The sequence below is a fragment of the Mastigoproctus giganteus genome, chromosome 1, assembly GCF_048544385.1.
Source record: "Mastigoproctus giganteus isolate SK-2022 chromosome 1, ASM4854438v1, whole genome shotgun sequence".
NCBI classification, from domain to species: domain Eukaryota; kingdom Metazoa; phylum Arthropoda; class Arachnida; order Uropygi; family Thelyphonidae; genus Mastigoproctus; species Mastigoproctus giganteus.
The window spans coordinates 198,655,861-198,679,135 of NC_143575.1; the positions used below are offsets into that span (position 1 = coordinate 198,655,861).

Here is a 23,275-nt window from a genome sequence, read left to right on the forward strand (position 1 = left end):
TTAATTTATTTGGCCTGATGTAGTAATCCAGAGTGAACTCAGAAACGTCGCCTATAATTTTAATGGAGTAATTGATCATAGCAAGTTTGAAGGATTCCAGTTTACATTTGTCATGTGGATGTGGGTTAAGAGTGTCTCATTCCATTTTTTCAAAGGTAATGGCCGCTAAAAATGTGGTTAAACTAGGGACGGATCCTGTCTTACATTACTAAGGATCCCAGCTTATATTACTAAGGACCTTGCATTACTTTTCAAGAATATTTTTAAATAATTTTTTTCGTGTAAAAAATTGCGCTAAATTAAATAAATGTTAGCATAGGTTCATTATTATTATTATTATTATTATTATTAGTAGTAGTAGTAGTAGTATTTGACAAATTATCCGAGAAAGCAAGCTCATACAGCAACAAAACAAAAATAATAATAATAAAATAAATAAATAAATAATAATAATAAATAACACTTCCCATTTCATCTGTCAGTCCCCTCTAACCGTATATCTAGTTCTTCCTTGAACTTATTCAAACTACTTTTCTTTATAACAACAGATGAGTTTGTTCCAACAATCAACCACCCTCTGACTGAAGGCAAATTTCTGCACATCGGACCTGCTTTAATTTTTCATCCATTTGAATTTATGGCCTTCTCGTGTGTTCGCTGAACAAGAGGAAGAATGCCATCAGCATTGAGCTTGCTCGATCCATTGATAGCTTTAAACATCTCAATCAGATCACCTCGCAGGTGCCTAGTCCCCAGATACTTCAAGTTGCAAAACTGAAGCTTTTCCTAGTAAGAGCACACTTTCCCCTCCTCCTCACCAATCTTGTTGCACTTCTATGGATCCATTCCAACAGATCCACTGCCTTCCTAAAATGAGGCGTCTAAACCTTTATGCAGTACTCAAAGTGTAGCCTAACCATTGCTTCATACAATTGGATAATCACTTCCTTATCTCTGCTGGCAAAATTCCCGAATATTATTGACAAACCACATGAATTTTCCCCAAAACATGTCTACACTGCTCAGAGAACTTCTATCTGACTGCACAATTCCCTCTCAGGTCTTTTTCATTCTCCACCGCCCTGAGTACGTTATGCAATGGTATCCCTGATTAAGGTAAAATTCCACGCAGTGGTACGTTAATCAGGGATTATTGCTCCCCATATGATCTACCTTGCATTTGCTAATATTAAACTTCAGTTGCCACTTCTCAGTCCATTTACCTAATTTGTCTAGTTCTTGTTGCAGTAGCATACTCTGATTACTGTGATTAACTACCCTGCCAATCTTCGGATCATCTGCAAACTTAAAGCCTTATAGTCATGAATAGCATTAATAAATATAGAAAACAACACTGGGCCCAGCACTGAACTCTGGGGAACTCCGCTAATAACATTAGTCCAAGAAGAGTAGAGCCCTCTAATGATCACTGTCTATCTTCTCCCACTAAACCATCCCTTTATCCAGAGCAGCAACTTGTCATTAATGCCACACTGCTCCAAGTCTTTTATGTGCAACAGCTTCAAAAGCTTTTCTGAAATCTAAATACGTATATGATGTCAGAATTATTTTTTCATCCAGTTTCTTTGTTACTATACCTTAGTTCTGTGTGATTGTTGTAGGGTTTTAGACCATATTGCGCGATATATATTATGTCTGTAAATTGTTTGTGTACTCTGATTGATTTGTCTGTTTCTGGACGAAAAACCCGAGTATTTGGGATTGATACTCTCGCCTGAGACCCACTAACTCAGCCACATTGTGAAAAAGGCCCATAAAAATTCCTCACGCCGTCGATGTGCTTCGAACTCAGGTCTTTTTCACCTAGTGTGGGAGAGGTCAGCGATTCTACTAACTTTACTACCCGCGAGGGCCTAAATCATTCCAATCAAATTGGTTAGACAAGACCAACCCTTCACAAATCCATGCTGTCTGTGTAGATGATGCCGCACCCCTTCGGTGGATGCAGGATTTGTCCCCTTTTCGGCAATTAAGTTAATACAGGCCCACCTCCTCGTGCTGAAGATGGGTACCGCTTTTCTGCTGCTCGGTTAACGCAGTACATACAAACCACATATATGATTTCCATTTGGCCAAATTACAGCACTCTGTAAACAATACGATGATAACTGGCGGAGTTGAACTCTATTCCAGGTGCCGCCGCTACACTGAATAGTTGCATGTATACACGCATACATGTTTTTCTTTAGATTTTTTATTGTTATTTGTGAATTTGTATGAGATGGTCTATAATCAGAAGAAGTTTCCCTGCTGAATCGGATGATTGTATAAGAAAGTGTCTGTATATACAGTGGCGGACAAAATAACTGCATCACCTTAAAAAAAAGTAACATTTGTAGTGAAACGTATATGATATTGTTTGATTACAGTCATTTTGTTTGTCGCAAAGCAAAGGTATTGGGTCAGATGACACTTCTATTACATCAGACAGTAATTGCAAGGTATAGCATCAGCCGTTTCTATAAATACTGCGTTGGAAGGGTATTCACTCTCATTAGTATCCTGTTTTGCGGAGGTGTAAGCATGGCTCCATATGTTCAGTTGACATCAATCAAAAAAAATGTAGCTGTTGCTCTGGCCCCGGAAGGGCTTTCTACGCGTGTTATCGCTAATAAAATAGGCTGCCACTAGTCAACAGTATGCTGAAATTAAACGTGAAACCGGTGATGTGAAGAGAAGACCTGGATCAGGCCGTAAGAGAGTGACTACTCCTTCCCAAGATCGATATTTGAAACGGCTACGCCTTCGTAATCACCATGCTAGTGCTCCTGATATAAAACTGGACTTTGAGATGGCCTCTGGTGTTGAAACAAATGCACGAACTATCCAAAGACAACTTTCGGAATGTGGTCTGCATGCCTGTTGGCCCAAGAAGAAACCTTTGTAGATCCAACAAATGAGGAAGAAGCTACTTGCTTGGGCTAAAACGCATGTTTCATGGACAAAAGAGCAATGGGACACCGTCATCTTTTCTGACGAATCGAAATTCAACCTACATGTAAACATGTATAGTATCTTATGTAGGACGGCACCTGAACGAAAGTTCAACTCTTTCTTTGTGCTCTGTAACCATCACAGTGAAAGAGTTGAACTTTACAAAGAAAGAGTTGAACTTTCTTTGTACAAAAGCCAGAAATGTGTGTAATGTTATGTACGTGCAATGTGTGTGTTGCTTAGTTGTTTCTGGCTTTGTCACCAGGCAGTTGATCACCTGGAAAGCCTGCCCAGTGTCCATCTACACCACGGGGAGGTAGGGCACAACTACGCATGTAACATGGCCAACCTCAACAGTCACGCACTGAATGTCCAAAGAGAGTTTGGAGCCATTCAAAACGCGCGCGCGCACACAGCCATTCCCAGGAGACAGGACAGCAGAAGACGAAGAAATAAGGAAGAGAATAGCATAAAGTAAAAAAAGAAAAAATAAATAAAGAAAGAAAAAAAAAAAAATAAAATAAAATAAATAAAATCTTTATCCATGTCTTTATGCAGTGCTGCCCAAAGTAGTCCACAAAGAGAAAAGGTGTACTGTCAAATTGAAGTAGTAATGTCATTCAAACAAGATCAGTAGGAACAAGTTCTAGATATGATTCTGAATTCTGTTAATCTGGAGTGGTATCAGAAGTCTCTGGTCGATGACGGTATCACTGAGCAGAGGAAGGATTTAGTTGCAGAGAGTCTTGATAAAGGATGATATAGGCCTGACGTAGCCCAGTGGTCAGGAGCGAGAGTGCATAGCACGCGTTCCTTGAGTGAACCGGGGTTCAAGCCCGTGACTACTAAATACGATAAATATTTGTATTGACGATTTATTGTAAACTCTACTGACTTGGTTGTCGTGCCGGAGTATAAACAGAAAATTTATTTATTTATGAGTCAGAAAAGTACAGCATCTGATAAATCCTTTGCGTGTTCTTGAAAACCACAACTACAACAATTTTGTGTATGACGTTATCAGGACAACAGACTAGGCAACAGGCTGTATTATGATTTATAATGTGTTTTCAGTTTGATTTCTTGAATTAACATTGAGATTGAAAGCCTTCCTGCGATTAAAAGAAGCATTGCAGAAGGTTTGAAGGGCCTGGAAATTGTTGACAGAAATGAGTATCTTCTCACCTCCGGGACACAAATTTGGTACTGTTGCCTTAATAGCCAATCTTAGGTCCTCGTAAATGGAGCATTCAAAAAGTACGTGAGGAGAGTCTTCCGGTAGAACACATCGGCAGGAGATTGTATTAGAAAGTCTGAATTGGTAGTTTTGCGTTAAGCGAACCATGTCCAGTTAGTATGTAGGAAGTCAACAGTGAGGGTGAAAACCATTTTCTGGTGGATGAGGAAAGTAGTGCAGTTACGTCGGGAACGAATTTTTTGGTAACAGCTCCTTTTTCGGTAGAATTCCAACTATTCTACCAGGTGTTCACTAACAAATTCCAGCATCGGGTTCGTTCAGTTTTGGGATCAGCCTGATCAGCCATTGTTGAACAGCCTGATCAACAATTATTCCCTGAAATTCCGTAGAAATTCCTCTGCGGATGTAAAAGCAAAGCCCTCTAAACACAACATGCAGGTCAAGTGGTATAGTGCCTGCAAGAGTCTGTAGAGCCAGAGTTGATACTGTCGGCAAACGTGAAGTAGGCTAAGGAGAAAACAACGTTGAATAGTGGATAACTTGGTTTGTACAGTTTTGAGTGCAGTACGTCTAAACCAAAGGCTGGCAGCATAGGTTGTAATTGGGATTATGGCAGCATTATAAAATAGATGTAGGGTTTTAGTGTTCAATCCCCAGTCTGGTAATTTGGAGCAGTATTGCGGTAAAAGTCTTAACTTTGACAGACAGATGTTGAATTTGTGCAGTGAAGGAAAAGCAGTCTTCGATGATGACTCCTAAAAATTTGGTGCTTCGGACAAGTGGGAGTGATTTCTTGTCGAGTTTTACAACTGGTGGTCTGCCATAGTCTAATTTGTGTTTAAAAATCATGATCTTCGATTTGATTGGGGATAATTTCAATTTGTTCTTAGAGGACCAAGACGATAGTTTAAAGAGTACTTTATTGGCATAGAGTTCTAAATCAGATCTTGAGTTTCCATTCACCAAAATGATAAAGTCATCTGCATACAAGTTGTTGCACATTTTGAAATTCAGTCGTCCTAAGCAGCCAATCATCAAGAACTAGGTTCGAAATCAAGGGACCCAAAATTGATCCTTGGGGGCAACCACGGGAGACAGATCTGTGAATATTCGTGCTTTTAGTGATGACGATGACGGTGCGATCGGCAAAGTAGTTTCTAACAAGTTTATAAAACTGAAGAGAGCAATGATTGGAACGGAGTCTACTGAGGGCGCTCTCCCACCATAAATTATCAAAAGCGCCCTCAAAATTGATAAAGATCACCATAACGTACTTGGAAGTAGAACTATCAATAAGGTGGTGAATTTCTAATAAGGCGTCTTCGCATCCAAGCCCTTGCCTAAAACCGTATTGAAGAGAGAATGTGGAGTTTGTAGCTCCCTGCAGTGTGGTAATTTTATTAGCGATTAGTCTTAACACTTTTCCCAGGTGAGAGAGCAAGGCTATGGGGCGGTAGGATCTGGCATTATCTAGTGGCTTACCAGGTTTATGTAAAATCTTAAGAATGGCATGTTTCCGCGGTTTGGGAAACGTTCCAGTATTTAAGCAGTTGTTGAATAATTTAAGTAGAATTTGGGCCTTAGGTCATAAAAATGTTTGATAAATATATTTGTAATCAGGTCATCGCCAGGACATTTGTTTGACTGAATTTTATTCAAGATTGAAGTAAGTTTCTCTTCAGTGAATGGACTTTTCTTCTAAAGGAAGGTATTTTTGGTTTAAATCTCGAATAGATAGATGGTATGAAGTGTCAATAGTGAGATCATCGTTAGGCAGCAGTTGCTCCAAGATGGCATTTATGGAGTCTGTTAATGTAAGAGTTTCCATACTGTTGGAGGTAATGGAGTTAAAAATGTCACCCAGGATTATTTTATTTTTAACAATTTTATAAATGACGCCCCAAGGATTATTATTCCCAGATGTACGGACAAAATTGTGCCAGGATTGCAATTTGCTTTCATAAATAAATTTTACGTATTTTCTTTTGAGAGTTTTGTATTCTTCGTGTAATCTGTTGACTTCTTCTTGAGGCCAAGTACGCCGTTTGCGCTGAAAATTTCTTCTAGCTTTATGTATAAGTTTCCGAGTAGAAGAAAGTTCGTTATTCCACCAAGGTGTGCAGTTAGTTTTTAGCTTCTTTTTATGCGTAGATTTCTGAATTGCAGTAATGATAATGTTTTGAATCTGCAGTGCTAGTTGTTCTGTGGTAAGGGAATTAAAATTTTCTAGGTTGTCTTCAGGCAAGTCAGAGAGAGCGGAACAATTAAACGATCCCATTTTATGTTTCTAAGAGTACGTTTGAGATTACGAAGAGGTTGTTGAATAGGAAGAGTTTATCCCAGCAGGAAGACGATAGAGCTATGGTCACTTGTTGTTAGGTCAGTTTCTACGTCCCAATCAGTAATATAAGGAGCAGTACGGGCTGTGGCCAGAGAAATGTCTATATTTGATTCACCCAGGGAATTAGAAAAGGTACATGGCTGGTTTGGTTAATTCAATAAATATGTGAGAAGACGAAAATCGGAGGCATACCATCCTGACTGCATAATAACGACTGTAAAGTTTCCCGCCGGTCAGATGGTCTGGGGATGCATAATAAGCAAAGGGGTGGGGCGAAAGAATTAAGTTTATTAACGGAACGGTGAATACAGAAACCTACACTGCTATCTTGGAGAAGTGCCTGAAACCCATTATTAGGGATCACCACACAGACGTCCAAAACTGCATTTTTCAACAGGACTCAGCACCTTGCCACACAGCAAAATTGGTAAGTTTTATGCTATTTAGATTTAATGAGTTTTGTCTTCTTGTCTCACAAGGCTTAAAACATACTTACACCAATGTTTTCCCTCGTTTTCCGGACACAATTTGGCGACAGCAGCCCTTGTGTCGTTAAACCCAATAGTAACAACTTCGTTTTTCTCTCTTAAGGTGCAATCATACCTCAGAAATGCTGGCATTACAGTGTTGGACTGTCCCGGAAACATTCAGATTTGAACCCTATTGAAAATTTCTAGTACATAATGTCGTCTAAAATTGCTCAGAAGAAACCAACAAGTAAGATTCAGCTGCAGGAGAGCATTATAAGGGTGTGCTACCACGAAATTGGGCACCCGTATATCCAGAAGTTGATTAACTCTATACCAGATCGTTGCCAAGCTGTAATTGCAGCTCAAGGAGGAACAACAAAATATTGAGGACTGATTTTGCTGATTTACAGTACATAATACTATTACGTTAACCTGTCATTTACACGTAAATGCAATACATTTTTTTTTTGGTTGTCATGATTTCCATTTGCATGATTTCTCATATTTCCATATTAATCACGCATTTTACCCTTTGGGAAGATATTTATGGAAATTAGGTATATCAGGTGGAGTCTTTTTATTGGATTTCATTCACAGAGATATATATCCCATCTAACAAATGCATTTCGAACATTTCTGCAACCCACAATGCAGCGCAAACATATTATTTGCAAAATTCACAAGTGATGCAGTTTTTTTGTCCGCCACTGTATGTATATATGTTAATAAAAAAAAAAAAAAGAAAAAAAAATGTCTCTGTAATTAATCCTGCATTACTTCTTTAACCAGTGAGTCCATTAGAAGTCAAGCTAGCAGCTCTGAATTACTCTCGTCTCTCCTTGATTCCCTTTTGTGAATCAAGGATACATTTTCACGTCTCCAGTCTAAAGGTACCTCTCCTGAATCAGGGATGCACTCATAATCATGGCCAAAAGTTTCCTCACCTCTTTTGCTGCCACCTTTAATATAACTGGATAGATCATACATCCACCACAGGTGCCTTTTTACGTTTAGCTTCCACAATTCTCCTCCGCTTTCCTCTCAGTTATCAAAAAATCATTCAGCCCTCTGCCAGAAAGACCTTTTGGGTAGCACAGTTGGTATAATAAACGTTCTCCCTACATGGGTGGAAAATACCTGCGTTCGAATCCCGTCGATGACGCGAGGAAGTTTTATGGGTCTTTTTCATAACGTGGCTGTGAGTTAGTCGGTCTCAGGAGCGGGTATCATTATTTTTTTTCTCTCCCGGAAACTTGAATTTTTCGTCAACAGCAAATCGACCACAGAATACACGCAATTTACAGACATATTTTATACGGCGCTTCATCGCCTTCCTCCTACCGTTTGCACAAGGAAAGAAGTCCCTGCTGCTTTTCTTTACCACAGACTTTTCGTAATATACCTTAGCTTGCCTAAGCTCCTTTGTGACTTGATTGTAGACTAAGTTATACAGTATATACTGTAGTCGTCTCTATCACTTAATAATTTATATGCATCCCATGTATTTTTCTTCATTTCCACAAGTTTCATCAGTTCATTTAGGTATATGCCTTAAACTGTCTCTGGGTGGTATCAAAAGCCTTAGAAGCTTCTACAGTAACATCCCTGAATGCTTCCATTTAAAATTTGCTGTTAGTAACTTCATCAGTTGGTCCCACTGCATAAAATTTTAAATCTTTAAGCAAATCCCACATCAATACATTGTGATCACTGCCACCTAGTGAGTCCTTTATCTGCAGATTCTTAATGCATGAAGGGTGTCATGCTGATAATCAGATCAAGAGTATTGCTTTCTCTTGTTGTCTCTGTAATATGCTAGTGTAAACAACAATCATTCAATATATCCACAAAAAGTTTGGCTACTGTGTGAGTCGCCAATCCACAAGGTCCAGTGATTATCTGGAGAGTTAGAAGTCCCCATTATAAGACTTTCTGATTTACTGGCCGACTTTATTTCTTTGTATAGTTGTTTGTTATACTCGTCACTGTCATTAGGTCTATAACAACACACACTCTTACTCTCATTTTGTTTTCCCAATGCTGATGTCACACCAAACTGATTCACCATTTCACTGACCACCCACGTTCAATGGGTGCACTGCCTTAGATTTTGTGCTTCTTAGCTAAGAGCATAATCCCCCACTCCTGTCCTGTCTCTCCTTTCTGTACACGTTGTACATATTCAAATTCTGAAACCCTTATATCTGAGTGATACCATGTTCCTGATGTCCCCACAATATCAGCATTTGATGATTTGATCAGTGCTTCAAATTCATCACCTACAACTGTTTTTACTCCTAGTAACCTAGCACAGCCCATGCATTTGTTTGTTCCAAGAAGCTCGCAGCAGATCTCTTAAAATTGTCGACACCTTGCTTTCCAAGCTGCTGCTTGTTCTAATAGCAGCAATGAAAGAATAACTTTCATTTCTACCTGTGGCTACTGTTTGTGTATAACCCCCAGGCTAGCTGTATTCCTACCCACTTAACATTGCCTCGACAGCATCAGCAAATATTCTTGCACCCCTTCTATTTAAGTGTATCCCATTCCTATAGAAACAGTCTTTCCTCTTAACAAGCACAGACCAGGCTGGGAAAATTTTAACCTATAAGCCTTTCACAATCTGTCCAGAGCAGAATTTATTGACAAGGCTCTCATCATGTACACTCACCTGTTGTGTTTGGATTCCAGACGCTTTCAATTTTAATCCTAACGCGATACTTTTTCTTAAAACTGTACTTGTTGATTAAATCCTGAGATTTCCTATTCTTAATATGATTGGTGCTAACGAATATAACAATATCACCTGTGTTCCTAAAAGGTGATAGCTGATCTGTGGTGTTACCTATTTTATGAGTAAATGATTTTAGAGAAGATATACCCTGATCCTGTTCCACCTATCCTTTTTGCAATATATTTCCCACTTTCCCGACAATGCTATAGTCACCAACTATAGCAACTTCCTGGGACCGAGGTGCTGCGGAGGATAATTTTATTTTGTCTGATGCTGGAACACTGGCTCAAACGTTGGGCTGAGTGCTTAATAGGTTCCTCTCCTTTGATTCATCAAATGTATCAGACATTTTTCAAGATCTTATACAGGTCCGGATTTACATATAAGCTAAACAAGCTACAGCTTAGGGCCTCGCTCCATCTTAAAAAATCCTTTTTTTTAATATTGTCAGGTGAACTGTAAGAGAGAAGGGCCTCATATATGTAATAGCATATATGAGGCCCTTCAATAACGTTAAATTCTGCCCTGCTCTTAAATAATACCATCAGGACGTCGACTTTACTTTGACCTCCTCATGCTCTTTGCAACGAACAGACACACACACAAAGCATTCCCTGTGGCTATATCCTATCCACCTAATGAACTAATTGAAATTTTAACATGTTTGGACGTTTAATCCCTCGCTTTCACATCCAATATTTACTCTACCTTTATGCTATATTTATGTTCGCTTAATCTTCAATGCTTGAATAATAAATAATCAGTGATGTCAGATTTTTGCAAAACTTGAAATGTTTCTTTTTATATTTATGCATTGCGAATTTTTTTTTAGATAAAAAAAAAAAAAAAAAAACCTACTCGACTTATAGAAAAAAAAATGCCATGATGAAAAAGAAAGTTAATATTTTGATGGATTGTCCTTCATATTAACTGACTGTTTTAATATTCCATCACATTTTTACACAATAATGCATCTTCAAGATTTTTCTCTAGCACTTATCGTAAACATTTGCTTTCTGAGATGATAAAAACAAAAAAACAATCGGATAATACCGATTATCTGATAGCCAAAACATTTTAACTAATGCTTTTAAGTACTTAGTTAAATTGAAAATAGCTTTCTGTCCAAGGAAAAGTGATGCATTCCGGCTCACACCCACTGAGAATTAGCACTCCATTTATTAAAATTGCCGTAAGTGGAAGCAAAAAAAAAAAAAAAAAAAAAAAAAACCCTAGAACCGCCCTTTAACTTCGTGGTACTATCTTTCTTTGAGATCAACGTAAAAGATAAGCACCAGCGTTCTATTTATTTTATTCATTAAAAATCAAGAAAATTAGTTGATGACATTTCATTTCTGAATAGTGAAATTATTATTATTATTTATTTATTTATTTATTTTGTTCCTTTAATTTTGTGACATTTATTGTGTAAACGATGGCGTTGCTTGCCCACAGTATCTGATTTGTGCATCAACCACAGTATAAGCTATTTCAACTTTTAACACGGTGATGTTCAAAAATATAGCCTCATTAACAGCAGAGTTTCGGGAAGCATTTTAAATTTTCCTTTACTATGGCAGGGGGATTTAGAAGGCTATTTATTCTCTCGAACTAGAACAAACGACATCAGTATTACGGGATGTGGCAGGTTTTCTAAAAAAAAATGATGCTGCAAATACAGAATCCCCCAAACCCTTCGCTAGCAGCATCAAGGATCTGCCATTGATTCAACCAAATGGCATCTTATAGAAGGCTCTGTCCTAACCTCGACACAGGTGGAGATGGGTGATTAGCTGTTTATCCCGTTGCTAAGGCGACGATCGCTACATGGATCCTAAGATGTCTCTGGGGGATGATGAAACGACATCGTCTATTGCTGCCATTCCAGCCAAGTCTGTCAACAAAAACCAGATTAGACCTTTATCAATCTGTGGGGAAAACAGGCTAGAGGTTTGGCGTAGGGTTAGTCATTTCTCGCACTGGTTTCTAGAAACTCGCGCAAAACGGACAATCACAGTTTCTTTTTTTCTTTTCTTTTTTACAGATAGAAAGCGACAGCCCAAATCTAAAGCCAACGCAGAACTACAAACCAGGCAAATATTCGGTAAGTTGGCACATTTTGTTTTTGTTTTACTAACCCCCTGTTCCTTAAAAATCCCTTTCAATAATGGGGTGGCATTGATACTAACAGCAAAGAATATATCCCAGAGGCAAGCTTGAATAACTCCTTCCTGTGAACCTACACCAAACATCATAAAAGCTCAGGGCTTGGTAAAATGGCAGGGGACATTTCCTTTTGATCTTAACCCCCATGATTTATCTCTTCTAACAGTGGTTTATAGACGTGTGTATGTTATGTGTGTGTGTGCGTGAACTAATCCCAAATTCTATGTATTTTCTCTAACGCTGTAATTCTGGATTATAATTCTGTTAGTTTTCTTTTCTAGGTGTATAAGGAGGGTAATATAGTTTGAACTCGACTATTAGCAGCATCTTTTGATTCAGTTTTTCTGCCACAACTTTCCTTCAATTTTTGGTGTAATGCTTCTTACACTTACTATCCCTTTTCCTGGCGAGATTCTATTCCAATTATGTAAGAGCTTTCCTTGCGTTCTGAGAACCTGTCACTATCTCTGCAGATTACTTTTGATTCGGTTGTTTTAACAAATAAAAAGTAGCAAAAGTCGCCAGAAGACTGGTGTGAAGAATAGGCAAATGGATTAAATTCTTCGAAGCAACACTCTGAATTGGGTGTGTTGGCATACAGAGACGTGCATCTTTATAATGGCTTCAGCTGGAAAAGTCAAATTAGCATAAAAGTTCCCATTGAGAATTTATCTGCTGCAAGCAGTCAGCCATAATTATGGTCTCTGGAGTCCCCCCCCCCCACCACAAAAAAAATAATAAATAAATAAATAGTGATAGCAAGCAAATTCTCCTTTCGTAGTTATTTTAGAAAAGCTACAGTGTATTCGGTTATACTTTCGGAATCTGAATTTTAGATTTTCTTTAGACCCTTGGGTCTACTACCTGTTTCCAACGGCGCTTTTCAGTTCTCTTGCTACCACAACTTTCTTAACTCATTTGATTGCGCTGACATCTAAAAGATTTCCATCCGTGGTTAAAAAGTTCGCTAGTGATTGAATTTTGTTTACGTCTCATGAAAGCTGCAGATACAATTTCCTTAATTCATTTTAACATTTTTGAACCTCGTATTTCTGCTTAAAGACAGAAAGAACTGTATCATATCCAAGGCTAGTTTGAACATTTTTGAACCTCGTATTTCTGCTTAAAGACAGAAAGAACTGTATCATGTCCAAGGCTAGTGTGAATAAATTTAAGCTGGAAATTCATCTTTCCGAGTAAGAAATTAAGCCTTTGCTGAGTGACATCAAGCATAAACGTTAAAAATTACTACTCATACTCTGTAACCATTTTATGGTCTTTCCTCCCCAGCCCCCTCACACTGCAACTACGTCAATCATATAGTCAGTCGCACATACGTCAATCTTCTACAGTCCTAGAAAGCTGTGGGAGCAAACAGCTGAGAGAACACCGAAATTTTAGCAGCAATGGAAAATATTGCAAACAGATCAAAGACTTAAGTCTGGCTTAAAAAAAACGTGTATGATAAAGGTTAAACGAGATGTTAATTGCTGACTTCTGGTGTGGATTGACTACCTAATCCGGTAATGAAAGTAGTTATCAGAACTCATATTACCATAATAAAACAAGGTGGTTTTATGTTATAAATACATTATTGAGGGAGATATTAACCTTTGATTTAAAGGTGGTTAAAACCTTTACAGGCGTCGATTTAAAGGTTTTGAAATTTGATCAAGTCAGCGTGATCAGAAATTTTTTAATATCAGAATAAGCAAAAGTTAGCATTTTTAAAATCTGGAATAACGGCTAATAACATTCATTGAGAAAAAATACTCCTGAATAATAGAATTGGCGCTTTCTATTAAATAACTAGTTGCTACGAGCACTTGAAACTGTTAACAAGATTTTATATAATTTTTCTACTGGGAATGATGTCGCAAAATGGGTCTTTTCTAACAAAGCTGCTTAAACTAATTATAAATTTGTAATAGAACTTACAAATACAGATCTAGTCTTCCTAAATATCATGAAAAATATTTTGAATATATGATAAGCCAAGAGTGCCGATTCATGAGAAGAAAAGAGTTTTCTTTAAGTGTTGACTTTTGTTAGCTATCAAGAAAATGTAAAATTATTATTTATTTAAATCTTTATCCAGTAAGTTTTTTTTTAAAAAATCTACTTAAACTGATGGTAAGTATTTTATTTAAGAAATAGATAAGTCGATTAACTATTATATTTTTATTTATTATTAATTTATGAGATGCATTACGTTGATAAAATTGTACGCGAGCATCTTTTATTAAAAATATAAGTTCAAGGAATTACTGAAGGAAATTTTTAGATAATTATATTCTTTACTTATATTTTCTTCCTCAGCCTTTTTTGTATTTATTTTTTGGAAAGTTTCTCTAACTGTTTTTTAATTAATCTTATAAGTACATGCAATTTTCCTTTTGATGTTATCCTGCCTCTGTGAATTGTGATGCGTCAGTTATTAACGCGAATAATTTACAAGATAAAAGTTAATTTATTTTTTATTTTTGCGTTAACGTTTTTGCAACATCTGTTAGGGTACCACAGAGCATAGAAACAAAATGGTTGAATCAAGAGCCAGCAAAAGAAATGGGCTGGGGGATCCAGACACTGTTAACTGATTTTGTAAACATTTCGGATGTTATTGAGTTTTCTAGTATTGAATTAACTTAAACTTTTAAAAACCAGTGTAAAAAAAATTCAATCGAAGTCAATACTTTGGCCTAAAAAACTAGTATTTAAAAATTTCCACGCTAACCCTTTTCTTCTATATTTAAATTTTTTTTTGCAAATATAATTATTCGTAGGCAGTGGCGTAGCCAGGATAGGGTCAGCAGGTACATTGTACTTCCCTTACGCCGAAATCTGGTATTGTGGCGCTTTTTAGCATTAGGCAGTTGCCGCCTTTTTTGTGAATGTACCTGCTGACAAAAAATCCTGGCTATGCTACTGTTCGTAAGTATGCTAATTGTGCTATTCCTAATTAACATCTTTTAAAATTACGATTGCATTGGTAATTTCAACTTCCAACCTACTTTTTATAAGAAAAAAAAAGTTAAATTACCGATTAAAATAATTTATATTGCTGTAGTATTTATATATTCGCTTTGTTTGCTCATGATTAATACTATTGCAGGGAGAAAAACAACAAGCGGCTCAAGGTCGCTGACATGGCTTCCCGCTCTGTACTAACGTTATGGAAGAGAAGGCTTTGAGGCGCCTGTTGGTTTTCTCCTCTTGCTGTGACATCCTAATTCACTTCATATACCTATCTATCTGCCTTTCCTATTTGTTTATACTGTATTTTGTTTGGATTTATGTGTTCGATTTTTGAGTATAATTAGATGAATTTGTCCCTAAAACAAACACTATAGAATTTAACACATATACACGAATATGAATATTTGTTATTTAATATATCTTACAGTACTATCATAACTGTCCATTTTGCTAATATTTTACTTAATGTTTCGTTGGTTGCGTGGAAAAATGTAAGAAATATAAGGTGCAATTGTGGCATTTAATCAAAGCCTATTTTAAATTTCGCTCAAATGAATTCGGGAATAAAACGAAAATTAGTCGCCCTTGATCTTTTCCTTCTAAAATCCGGTAGTTTTCCATTTTATAAGGAGGAATCAAAGGTGAAAAGTTATCAGATGGCATGAGAACTCTTTAGATGTCCCTTGACATTGAAAACATCTAAGAAAGATATACTCCTCAGAGCATTTTTAACGTACCATTAGATTTTCAAGGATTATTTCTCAGATTTTCAGTAATAAGCATCGAGACAAAAACTTGGTTCATTAAGAAATAAAAGGGGATAGATGTCAGGAGAAAGTAATGAGAAGGAAGCAGGATAAAAGAAATGAGCCACCATCAAATTCTGGCATTAGCAGCGAATTAACACAATGGCAATCTCCGAAGAGGAACAGTCCTGAAGAGGAAATCATCCAAACTTCTAACACAAATTAACGCTACGGAAAATGAACCGCAATGCCACCAGTGCACCAGTGATGGATCAAGGAGTAATTGGACTTCGACAGGAATGAATCCGAAGTATCCTCTGCCCAGAAAGGTCGTCGTAAGAAGGATTATGGGAGATTTAGAGGGAAAGAAATCACAGGAAAAAACGATCCATAGTCCATCACTGTTAAACAAGGGGAACAAACGCGAAAAGAAAGCTCTTTTCGGAACTACATTCTGTGTCTGAATCTATTCTTAACTGCCCTTCGAGGGTAAGCTAGCATGACTTTCAACGCGTACGTTATTGTTGCAGTAATGTATGGGATGGTAACTATTACTCGCTTGTATTTGGTCTCTTTGTAAGGGTATATTTTGATTTCATTAAAAAATACTTATATTTGCAATGATTTCTTTGATAACCGCAACATGGTCCAATTCTCAGCTGCATCGTCTCTCTCTCCATGCTTATAATGCACGGCTCGTATGGACAGAGTATTATACTTGAATTGTTTTTTTTTTTTTTTTTTTTGATTTGGTGGTTTTTGATGTGGGGAGTATTTTTGTAATCAATTTATAAATTAAGGGCAGCTACTTTTTCGCTCATCACTGTAACCGCCCCTTAAATATATTGGAGGGGACAGAAGAGTGTGATTAATGGTCCAGTCCACTCATTATCCAGCTTCCGCAGCCAATTGCCTATTAGTACAACGCACGGCAACCCTTCGCGTCGCCAAGGAACGGTCAGAGCCACGTCTCTTGTCACTAACGTTGCAGACTCTGGATTTGAGGGAATTGATCGGTCCCAGCTCTCTCTCTTTCTATACGATCGCCCACCATCTGCCGCGTTGTAGTCGAAAACATCAGAGGGTCGTGCAGTACTGTAGACGTTCTCAGGAGCGACCCCTGGTGGTAATTAAAGAACTCATTTCGCTGATGACCGGAGGTGCTTTGATGGTGTAATTGTTGTTTAATGTTACACCGTAGCGAAGAGAGGAGAGTGTATTTGAACAAGGCGGCTATTTCTGTCTGGACCATACGAAATACAGCTGAAGACAATGGCGGTTATACGTAAACAGTCGGGTCGTTTATTAGTTCAGCGAGAGAGTCGATCAAGCTTGGTGAGGGACCTGTAGAGCGTTTATGACTGCTATAGCAGATCTGTTATTGTTGGAAAGAAAATACAAATCGATCTTAAAATATCTTTCTTATCAAGTGTTTGCTTTATTTCGTGTTTGCTAATACATCTAAACCTTGCCTTTCGGGCTTTGATCGGTCACAGATAAATGTTTAGAGACCATATCTCGCTCATTGCACAGCAGTGGTTCGACTATTCACTTAACCTATTCCTTCTTTTCCTGTAAGTTATTAACTTGCCCTTCTCGAATATGTATGTCTATTGCACAAATCTTAATGCGCATCGAAAGGGCAACTGAATTTTACCATACGTTAATAATTACCAGAAAGCTTTTTCTGTGTAACGTTATGTCGTTTTATTTACACTACAATACACATAATCATTGTTTCTAACTATATATCCTACTGAGATTTGCCTTCCTAATAAATGGAATCATTGTTTCTAACTATATATCCTGCTGAGATTTGCCTTCCTAATAAATGGATACCTAACTCCTCTTGCCTTATGGCTGTTCCGAGTATAAAAAGATACTTTTTTTTTATAGTTTAAGTACAACTAAAGGACAATATAAAATAATAAATACAAGATTATTTCTTAGATGTAAAGCCAAAAAAAAAAAAAAATACTACATAAAATGTAATGTAGATTTATAAAACGTACATTATTTATTTATTTTCAAACATACATTAGATAGCTGCTGCCGCAGAAACTAACAATATTATTTTAAAAATAGTATTATTCAAGTAATAATGTTTATTAATAACATGATTACAAACAAAACATACTGTTATGAATATAATAGTTTGTTTTGTTTATAATATACTTTTTATAATCAATTGTGTTTCTATTCAGTGAGTGCCTGACAAGATGAATGGCCAACCGGTATGTATAAAATATATTAATAAAATATTCTGAGCCGGGAACATATCTATATATCCTCCCGTTCCTGCCCTTTCCCCATAGTCCTCTTAACTTCTCCGGTTATGGACGTTCCGGTCTGAATATTTCCTTCGTGCAAAGAGCGGCATGAAATTGAAGTGGTTGCAAAGCTTAAATTGGGTAGTGTTATGGAAGATCGTCCAATTTCTGTAGACAAGTATCTTACTGTTGCTTTCTGACGCACCGATGATATGGATTCCAAATTATAGATGGGTAGGAGTCGAGGACTGGTAGAAAATAAGCTTTGTACGGGGTGATAATAAAATGAAGCCTACCGCTTTAAATGTTGCTTTAGTTGTGTTGAGGATGTGATATCTAAAGGAACCGGAAAGTGGAAAGTCACACCAAGGTCGCAGATACAATCATCATTAGTGCGAATATTATGGAAAGGAAGAGGCAGCTTTGTGTCTGTCTCTGATGGATAGATTGCCAAGTGAACATGAAGGCCAAGACCATCCTGATCATTCACGATGGTGGCATAGTTCTTAGGATCATTCGCCGCGCTTAGGGAGCGAACCTTGGAAGTGGCCCAAATTTTCGCTATATTCACGTAGATGCAGAACAAAAAGGGGAGCCAATAACGATCTTTGGGGAACGCCTGTAACCATGGTAAATAGTTAGAAACGTGACCTTTCACCACAATTGTATTCTGCCTTCCAACAATATAGTATCTTGTGGTTATGATTTCTACATAGGATCTTAATGTTTCTTTATCAATGGTAAAAAGCCTTTGCTGGTAGCACAATGGTTATATTCACCTCCTCCCTACACCGGGTGGAAAGGGCACGGGTTCGAATTCCGTCAGTGACACAAGGAATTTTTTTCACTCCTTGGCTGAGTTAGGCGGCCTCAGTCGAGGATAGTAAGGTTTTCCCATCTGAAACTCAGGTTTTTTGTCCAGCAAAACAAACAAACCGATTAGAGAACACACGCAATTTACAGACATTATACACACAGAGTGATCACTGAATTATGACCACCTACCTAATACTTCGTAGGTTCTCCTTTTGCCCTCAGTACAGCAGCTATCTGACATGGCATTGATTCAACAAGATGTCGGAAGCGTTCGGGGGTAATTAATGCCATGTCGGACATGGCATTAATTCAACAAGATATCGGAAGCGTTAGGGGGGTATGGTCAACCAAGTTGTGTGCAATGTGCCCGGCAATGCAGGTATGGAGGTGATTGGTGTATCCAGACGCCTGATATGCCTTTCCATAGTGTCCCACAAGTGCTCTATAGGATTGATATCGGTGGAGTTCGGAGGCCAATCGATATGCTGGAAGTCAGAACTGTGTTCCTCAAACCATTCCTGCACAGCAAGTGCCCGATGGCTCCGCGCATTGTCATCTTGGAAGACACCATCGCCATTCGGGAAAAAGTGTAATATAGCGGGATGTATACAGTCAGCAAGCAGTTGACGATAGCGAAGATCACTGATACGTTGTTCCACCTGCACCAGTGATCCAAGTTCCTGCCCCATACCATACAACTGTCTCCACCAGCCTGAACTTTTGATACCATGCATGATGGAACAAGAGCCTCATGTCGTTGATGCCAAATCCGTACACGACCATCCACGGTATGGAGTAAATAACGTTACTCATTCGACCAGCACATGTTCTTCCAGTCTTCTAACGTCCAACTTGCATGCTCTTTGCACCAGGCGAGTCTTTTATTCCGATGAACCTTGGTTAGGAGAGGATGCCATAGGGGTCGTCTGCTGGTATAGCCCATACGTGCGAGCGTACGACGCATAGTAATGCTAGATATTGTTCCCGGTTGCCCCATGTTGTATTGGGTAATCAGCTCTTCAACAGTGCTAAGCCTGTTCGCCTGTACGAGTCGTCGAACCCAGCGCTCACCTCTACCATCAACCTTTCGCTGACCTTTGCAGTTTTGCCGTCGGGTCATTGTTTGACCATTTTGACGCCAGTCCTGGTACACTTTAACTACGGCGGCTCTCGAACACCTCACCAGTTCAGCCGTTTGGGAAATCGAGGCACCAGCTCGTCGAGCTCCCACAATCTGTCCTTTATCAAAGTCCGATAAATCCTTCCTTTTATCCATGACGCGTGGAATTTTACTGCCTGCTGAACCACTGACACCTTATCTATGCTACGTAGGTCGACTAACTGCGCACTCTCGTACCTCACGTGGTCAACGGGTCGCATTCAGTTTTCATAGGGGTGGTCATAATTTAGTGATCACTCAGTGTATACGGGTAGATGAGGTAATTCTCAGATTGCCCTAATGTCTGTGTTTTTTATTATCAGTAGTGAAAATTACCCGATATGGCAATATCTCTTCAGACCAAAATGGGAAAACCTCTATCATACTAAATCACGTCTCAACAAACCATCTGGCATTAGGCTTCAAGCTCTAAACACTAGCTGGGGACTCAGCATGAATAATATAATGCAGGATACTAGCATGCAAATCCAGCCATGGCAAATACCCACGATAGATATTGAAAAATACTATCAGAAATGGGGAAAGAATAATCTTCCAGATATTAACATCGGACAATTACATCTGGCCCACTCAATTCAGTTTAGCAGTTACGTGCAGCTATATACGGATGGATCCAAGACTGCCAGTAAAGTTGGTACAGCTGTAGTCCTGCCGGATGCTATCATCGCCAAACAGCTCCCTTCAGAATGTAGTAATTATACTGCTGAGTTGTATGGTATTTTACTAGCCCTGGAGAAAATAAAAGAAGCCTCATATACTCAATCCATAATATATACCGATTCATTAAGTGCCGTGAATTGTATGCAATGTAAACGCCCCAACAGTCATCCTCTGGTACAACAACAAATCTGGACTCAGTTAATGGCAATTCATGCACGTGGTCACTGCATAATTTTTTGTTGGATTCCTGGACACTCTGGAATCCCAGGAAATGAACAGGCAGATTTAGCTGCCAAAAATGCTTCAAATCCTATTTCTTCCAATTTCAGGACACCTTATGTTGACTTTAAATCCATTATACAGCAGACCTCTAAAGAACAGTGGAAACATATATGGGAAAAAGAAACAAATAATAAACTTTTTGAAATAAAGAAAGAACCCAAACAGTGGCGATCCAGTCTAAGGGAAAATAGAAAAAAAGAAACTGTACTAGCGCGACTGCGCATTGGTCACACATACTTCACTCACAGTTATATATTAAGAAAGGAAGATGCCCCACAATGCAGTAACTGTTCATGTCCACTCACTGTAAAGCATATCGTTATTGAATGCCCACTATATTTAAGAGAACGAAAAACTGCTTTCTCCTTACTTTTCAAAAATTGCAATCAATTAACACTACGTAATGTTCTAGAAGATCGTCAAGATATGGATGACGTTTTTGTTTTCCTAAAATTGATTGATAAATATCACCTTGTTTAAATTTTTATCAGAATCAGCATCAACAACAAAGATATACTAGTCAGAAATCAGTGCATTATAGCCACAGTTGCTGATGCACCAACAAACCTAACAACAACAACAAGTAGTGAAAATTGCTGTTTATTTTTATGAGAATAACTGCTCAATACTGATCATATTTTGAGATTTTTTTTTTTTTTTGTCAATAATTGATTTCCTTCCGACGAAAAGTAGAACTGAGTTTTACGAGTGGAAACCCTTCGAAATGCCCGCCACAGTTAAGTTCTGAGAAGCTGAAAGGAAAATTGATTTGATCCCAGATTTTTTTTTTTTTTTTTTTGATTTGGTAGTTGTTGGCGCATCGGCTTCTGTGGCCATATTGCACCTCCCAAGGTTTTTGCAGTACTTTGATCCAAGCCCGAGGCGGGAATCGAACCCGCGACCTTTGGGTTGCCGGGCAGGTACTTTACCCACTCGGCTAGCCCGGTCGGCTTTGATCCCAGAGGAAAAAAAAAACAGCTTACAACCATCCGCTGAGTAAAATAACTCAGAATAGAATAGAAACTGCCTTTAAATATTATCCAGTGAGGGCAGAAGTGCTAATTCAGCCACCAGCTATGAACAACGGTTCCAAGTAAAACACGTGACTTTGTGCTCTAGAAATGTTCAAACTGAAATAAATAATCTGGAATCTTAAAACAGTCAGAAGTATTCCTGATACTAATATTATTGCTATTTAACATTATTTGGTATAATATAATAAGTAAAAAAAATGTGTATTCTATTCTTACCTTTACCATCTGAGAATTGATATCCATTTCTCTTTATCAGCCATCTAGTTGCCTCAGTGATCACGAAGAGGCTTCCATCTACGGTCTTTATCAAGGCCCCCCTCCAAGAAGCAATAAGTCTTCACCCCAGAGGTAAGATATGTATTGTGTTATTTTTATGTTTCGCATTTGAGCGAAAAATAACTTTCACAGTGTAAATACTGTATAATTTGATCTCAATAAGACAAATTACGCTATCTTTATTCCTAAATAAATTTCTTACGAACTATTTGATATATGTAGTAGAGTGGTTACAGTACCTTACATTGCATACTATCCAATTTGGGTAACCAGTAACTTGGTGTCTGTTCAGACTAATTTACTCCTGGGTCGGTTTTTAGATCATCATGGCAGTGTTAATAATATCTGCTTTTTCCTTTTTATTTTTGGTATTGTATTCTTTCAGTTATTGAGTTAGCTTAATAAATTCATAAATGAATGTTTTTACTGTGCTTATAATATGATGAGTGGTCATGGCCCACCTCTTAAAATTCATCATTGTACCGGTCTCCTTAAAAGTACTCTTGAGGACTAACTAATGATGTGTTCGTCGGCGATATTTAAGGATGGCTATTTTCTAAGATTTTCAGGAAAGAAAATGATCAGGTTGTGTAATAACTTTTTGGTTTCTTTAGAAATAAAAAATAAAAGTATGATCTTAATGACTTAAGAAAGTTAGAAAAACTGTCTGCTTGTTTGCATGTACCGACGACACTGAAAGTAAAAAAAAAAAAAAATAAAATACATAAATAAAATTGTTCATACACCGTCACTACCACCAGGTCAGTGGAGTTTACAATAAATCAACCAATACAGATGTTAATCGTATTTAGCAGTCAGGGCCTGAACCCTGGTCCATTCAAAGATCGTGTACTACTGCACTCGCGCCCTTGACCACTCGGCTACGTCAGGCCGAAGTAAGCGATTCACTTTATTTCCAAGACTGTAGAAGTGACTCGCTTGTGGGAATCAGGAAACGTGCAGTGCAAGTGGCCAAATTGTTTGCACAGATGCTAAAAACAAAGTTTCCAAACGATTATTCCCGAATGACAAATAAAAAAAGTTAGCAACTGGCATAGTGCCCGTATGGATTGTGGAGTTGGTCTTTATTGCTGATAAAATAAAATGATCAATATCAGTGTTGTAACAACAAGCCTTAGAGATTTAAGACAGTAAATTTAATCAAAGGAAT

At 38.0% G+C, this 23,275-nt stretch overlaps 1 protein-coding gene across 3 annotated transcripts in view; it reads left to right on the top strand.

The window, feature by feature from the left end:
• LOC150091435 (SAM and SH3 domain-containing protein 1-like) overlaps positions 1 to 23,275 on the top strand; it is a 611,903-nt gene that overhangs the window by 355,322 nt on the left and 233,306 nt on the right. For 2 of the 3 annotated variants that reach the window (XM_090375439.1, XM_090375458.1), the window contains exons 3-4: positions 11,743 to 11,802; positions 22,085 to 22,176. In XM_090375439.1, coding sequence (XP_090231565.1) covers positions 11,743 to 11,802; positions 22,085 to 22,176 — 152 coding nt within the window. The remainder of the gene's footprint in view (positions 1 to 11,742; positions 11,803 to 22,084; positions 22,177 to 23,275) is intronic. The other variant, XM_090375448.1, reaches the window with a different exon arrangement.